Below are 6,346 nucleotides of genomic sequence, written 5' to 3'. Positions count from 1 at the left end.
ATATATATATATATATATATATATATATATATATATAATTTAAAGGAGATTAGAACAATAGTCTAAAGAGCAGAGTGTATTTTAATGTAATAGTAAAATTACTAGTTTAATTAAAATACAGGAAAGAAAAAGTGCTCGTTGTAATTTAGATATATAATAAGCTCGATAGGTAAATATCCTAGAGCTACTTTAATATTTAGTCATGTGATTGATAATTTAAAAATCAAATTATAATTAAATTAAAAATCCGTTTCATAAGAAGGAGCAACAACAAAATCAATTATTTGTACGATCGTACAAATAATTGATTTTGTTGTTGTTCCTTCGGATTTTTAATTTAATTATAATTTGATTTTTAAATTATCAATCACATTACTAAATATATATATATATATATATATATATATATATATATATATATATATATATATATATATATATATATATATATATCGATTATGAAAATAAAAGTACACTATTATAAAGTTCATCACTTCTGCATGAGAATGCCATGAGGCGAATGTGTGCATTTTAGTTTCAAGAACGGTCGATGGAGGGCGTGTGTCAGCCGAACAGGGGTCGATAACTCATACCTTTCTAAAAGTTTGTGCAAAGACAATCCTTTGGAAGGGGTTTTTGAACAAATAAGGCAACTCTATCCCTTGTAAGTGTGCAAAAAAAACTATATTCCAAAAAGGTTTCAACGAAAACCACTCATTGGAAAAAAAACAAAAACAATATTATTAAAATATTTCTATAAATTTTTTATGAATAAATAAATAAAAACTTCTATATTAAAATTCAATTTTACTACATTGACAAACTAAAATTATATGTGAGAAAAAAGAATCTTTCTGTAAAAAAAAAAAATATTCTTAAACCTTTATAAACGTTTCATATTTTTTGTAAATTCTATTTTGCTGACAGACTAAAATTATATTTTGATACATTAAATCGGTAATCGTGAAGAAAGAGAGAGCCTGTTTCCTCCGTTTGACTATAGGTGGCGTTACTGTCTGTCCACCCAGTTACGGAAGCACAAAATGTTTTCAATGCCACTCTTGAAATAAAAATAAATGTTTTTGTTATATTTTAATTTTAAACGTGTTTTTTTTTTTTTTTTTTTTTGCAAACATATTTAAGTTTTATTTTGTCAAACATTTACGTTTTGTTGCTTGTTTATTTTCAAACATTTACGTTTTTTTTTTGTTTGTTTTTTTGCAAGCATAAACTAAATATTTTTAAATATTTTTCTTTTTGAAAAGTTTGCTTATGCACTTATTGTACCGGTACCGCGCTATTTCTTAATAGTAGTTTCAAGTAAGATTCAGGTTTTACAATATCCTTTTTCAAATATATATATAAATACTCGCGGAAAAGGTAAAATAAGTGCAGAAAATTAAAAAAAAAAAAAAAAAAAAAAAGGGAGGGGCTCATAAAAAAGATTTAAAAAAAAAAAAAAACGTTGCGTTTCGATTTTCATATTTTTTGTGTTTATCTCGTCATATATTTTTTGCGTTATCGTAAACACTTGTTTATATTTGAAGTTCACATAATGGGTGCTAGATGTCATTTCTCGGCACTTGTACAGTTTAGTCAAGACATTAAAAAATAAAAATATCGAAAAAAAAAAGGTTATATTGTACGTATCCGTTATGGACTGAAGATCTCTGGAAAAAAATTTCATTAAATTTGATCGAGTAGTTTTTGTTTTTTACAGCAGAAAAACACTTTCTTATGAGAGCCCGTTGAAGTCAGCCATTTTGAAATTTGCTGAACTCGCCACGGGGAGATAACTCCATGTAAAGCGCCGACACTCCCTCCCCATCTTTAATTCTAGTTTTTCTTCCTAAAAATCGAACATTTTGCCCGGTGTCATAACAAATTGTTTTTTCGGTGTAAAAAAAAACAACTACTTGATGAAATTAAGTGAAATTTTTTTTTTTTTTCAGAGAACTTCGTTCTCTAACGGATACGTACAATATAACCTTTTTTCGATATTTTCAAGTACCCATTTCTCTTTCAAAGAACAGGGGTCGATAACTCGTTTCTGTTGCTAATATGTCACTCTCATGCAGAAGTGCCTAAAGTTCATTCTTCACTTAATAATCGGTGAAAATTTCCTTTTGATTTGACAATTACTTGATTTTTGGCAGATTTTTAAAGAGAAACTCCGTCCAAAAATACTTACTCTCTCCTTCCGTTTTGGCCGGAAATATTACCAACAAAAAATGCTCTATAATCAATCACCCACCCTCGTAGAAACAGTAAAGTGTTGTTGTTGTTGCTGCTGTTGCTGCTTTGCCCCCCCCCAACCTCTCTGGTCACTCACAACATCCCCATATTAAGAACGGTTTTCGAAATAGACACCCTATCCTGTGAGCGGGAAGAGATTCGTTCAAATTTTCATGTCATAATGTAGGACGCTGAAACCAAACATTAAAAAAGAGAAAGTTTGTCTCGTGTGTTAAGATTCCTTTATATTGTCATCTCATAGTTTAGGACGCTGAAACCAAACATTAAAAAGAGAAAGTTCGTCTCGTGTACTAAGATTCCTTTATATTGTCATCTCATAGTTTAGGACGCTGAAACCAAACATTAAAAAGAGAAAGTTCGTCTCGTGTACTAAGATTCCTTTATATTGTCATCTCATAGTTTAGGACGCTGAAACCACACATAAAAAAGAAAGTTGCTTATTACAAGGCCTTAACATATTTAAATTTGAGTTCTCAAGCGAGTGACCAAATCACATCCCGGCGATGTGGGGGGGGGGTTATAATGCAGTGGCACTTGCGACATATTGTGAGAAATTCCATAACCAACGTCATTTTGTTTGCCCACCTAACATGATTTGCTAGACGGTCTTTGATTGGTTCAATTTGAATGCGCTAGTTTTGTATTATATGTACATTATTTTTCAGTCTGACAATGAACACGGAACAATAAAGACTCACACAGCGGTGCTCCGTTATAGAGTGCCAGGATTTTACCTTCATTGGACACCATGCAGTGGGTGGACGAAGGATATTTCTCTAAATACAGAGACAACATAATTGCTGAACTTATTTTACCCAATGAGGATATTTTTTTTTTACATGGTGGTCACCACTTATCAAGGCCCAGAAGCCACTCGGGGATAAGGGTTATTGTGTGTACAGTAATCAATGGGATAATATCGTAGTAATAGTTAGTATTGGAGAATTGATAAAGTGTCATTACTTAAGGGGGCGGTTCATCAGGAATTTGTTTGTGTTGGACTTGAAGACATCCAAGTTGAAATCGAGGGGGGGGGGAACAGGCAAGCAGCAGAGAGTTCCACAGGCGTGCAGTTCTAAGAAGCTTTGTTCATGGAATGTACGTTTTGATTTAGGCATGGAGAGTGGGGAAAATTATTGACAGTGGTTTCAGCTAGTCGGGTGTTTTTTGTGAAAGATTGGCGAGGGGGAGAGCAGAGAATGGAGCTCAGACGAGCACTTGCCATGGAAATAACTATAAAATAGAGACAGGCTCGCAACGTCTCTTCTGTGGGAGAGAGGTTGTAGGGAAGAGAAAAGGGAATCCCCCACTAAGCCACAAAGTCTATTTTGTACTCTGTCAAGGCAGGATAGGCTGTTTTTAGCAGCTCCTGTCCAGATGTGGCAGCAGTACTCCATCCTTGGACGTACTTGGCTTTTATATAGATAGAGAATTGCATCATTAGTGAGATATCTTCTGGAGCAGTAGAAGGATCCTACCATTTTCCCAGCGACCTTGGCCACAGACTTATGTATGTGTTCCATTTCAGATCAGGAGTAAAGGTCAAGCCCAGAAGCTTGTCAAAACATGGAGCCTCTCCTAGACGAGGGCCATTCATTCTACAGTGTTTGGCTTGATATATTTGATTATAGGAAGTTATTCCTATTTCTTCCAGAGACCACGAAGTCTTAAAATATGCCATATTGAGCGACAACATTCTCGCCATGTTCAACCATGTATAACATGGATCCTTCTAAAAGGAAACCTGAACTAAATTTCCATGGCAGATGCTCGCCTGAACTCCAATCTCTGGTCCCCCCTCGCCATTCTTTCACGAAAAACACCCGTCTAGCTGAATCCACTGTGAAAAATTTCCCCCACTCTTTATCTGTGCCTAAATCAAAACGCGGATTCCATGAACAAAGCTTCTTTCTTAGAACTGCACGCCTGTGGAACTCTGTTCCGTCTGCCTGCTTCCCTCCGGACTACAACTTGGATGTCTTCAAGTCCAATGTTAACAAATTCCTAATGAACCGCCCCCTTAAGTAAACACTTCAGCAAATCTCCTCACTAACGTAATGTACTTGCAATAACCCTTATCCCTGAGTGGCTTCCGGGCCTTGATAAGTGGTGATCACTGTGTAAAAAAAAAAAAAAAAAAAAAAAACATTCCCACAGAGGAATCTTAACTAACGGCTCCATTGCAATGGATAGCAAATTCAGCCACTGTTTTTGCAAAGGACTTACGGTGACCAAAGAACTTTCATTTCTGATACATCTTGAATAAAATTTGAGTTAAAGGTATGGCTTTGTTTGTGGAGTTTCATTTGCTATCTGCAGGGAGGAAATTGGGTGTGTAGAGAAGAAATTTCTTACAATATAGTGCCACGTTACGTTGTTTTTACTCTCTAATTATCTTCACTTTTTTCTTTCTTTCTTTTTAGACTTATGGACAGACGTTTATTCATGACGACTACTTCCTGTCAATGGTAGGAGCTTCCGCTTCCGTTTTCAACGCTTCCGGCCGAGTTGTATGGGGTCTGTTGCTTGACTACACCTCTTTTCAAGTAATCTATGTTTCCTTTTTCTTAATTAATAAAGCGTTTAGATGCGCAAAGAGAAAGGAACTTTCGTTTTTACTAATTTAGATATATTTAGGGGGATTCCTCGACAAAAAGAGCTGTAAATTTACCCTGTATTTATTTATGTATTATATATTTATGTACGTATGTATGTATTTATGTATGTATGTATGTATATATGTATGTATGTATTTATTTATATATGTATGTATTTATTTATATATGTATGCATTTATATATGTATGTATTTATGTATGTATTTATGTATGTATTTATGGATTAATGTATTTATTTATGTATTTATTCATGTATTTATTTATTAATGTATGTATGTGTGTATGTATGTATGTATGTATTTATGTATGTATGTATGTATTTATTTATATATGTATGTATTTATGTATATATGTATTTATGTATGTATTTATTTATGTATTTATGAATTTATGTATTTATTTATGCATTGATTTATTTATGTATTGATTTATTTATGTATTTATTTATTTTTTATGCATCTATTTATGTATTTATTGATGTATTTATTTATATATTATTTATGTATTTATTTATTTGTTTATGTAGTTATGTATTTATTTGTTTATGTATTGATTTATTTGTTGTTTATTTATTTATTTGTTTCTTTATTAATTTATGAATTCATTTATGTATTTATTTATGTATTTTTATTTATGTGTTTATTTATTTATGTATTTATTTATTTATGTATTCATGTATTTATTTATGTATGTATGTATGTATTTATATATGTATGTATGTATTTATATATGTATGTATGTATTTATTTATATATGTATGCATTTATATATGTATGTATTTATGTATATATGTATTTATGTATGTATTTATGGATTTATGTATTTATTTATGTATTTATTTATGTATTTATTTATTTATGTATTTATTTATTTATGTATTTATTTATTAATGTATGTATGTGTGTATGTATGTATCTATTTATGTATGTATGTATGTATTTATTTATATATGTATGTATTTATGTATATATGTATTTATGTTTGTATTTATTTATGTATTTATGAATTTATGTATTTATTTATGTATTTATTTATTTATTTATGTATTGATTTATTTATGTATTTATTTATATATATATTTATATATTTCTGTATTCATTCATGTATTTATGTATATATTTATGTATTTAATAATGTATTTATTTATTTTTTATGTATTTATGTATTTATTTATTTGTTTATGTACTGATTTATTTGTTGTTTATTTATTTATTTGTTTATTTATTAATTTATGTATTAATTTATGTATTTATTTATGTATTTTTATTTATGTGTTTATTTATTTATGTATTTATTTATGCATTTATTTATTTATATGTGTATATATTTATGTATTTATGTATTTATTTATTCATGTATTTATTTATTTATGTATTTATTTATTTATGTATGAATTTATTTATATATTTATTTATTTATGTATTTATTTATGAATTTATTCATGTATGTATTTATTTATGTATTTATTTATGT

General features: G+C 29.8%; 1 protein-coding gene across 1 annotated transcript in view; it reads left to right on the top strand.

Annotated features, from left to right (window-relative positions):
• The window catches only part of LOC145270839 (apicoplast pyruvate carrier 1-like), a 127,931-nt gene that overhangs the window by 101,465 nt on the left and 20,120 nt on the right, over positions 1-6,346 (top strand). Inside the window, exon 8 of the mRNA XM_080126408.1 lies at positions 4,680-4,802. Within this exon, the coding sequence (XP_079982534.1) occupies positions 4,680-4,802 (123 nt within the window). The remainder of the gene's footprint in view (positions 1-4,679; positions 4,803-6,346) is intronic.

The sequence above is a fragment of the Euprymna scolopes genome, chromosome 46, assembly GCF_053919585.1.
Source record: "Euprymna scolopes isolate OS-2025 chromosome 46, ASM5391958v1, whole genome shotgun sequence".
NCBI lineage: Eukaryota > Metazoa > Mollusca > Cephalopoda > Sepiida > Sepiolidae > Euprymna > Euprymna scolopes.
Note: the sequence above shows the minus strand (reverse complement) of the source record. Positions and strands in the feature narration are given on the sequence as shown.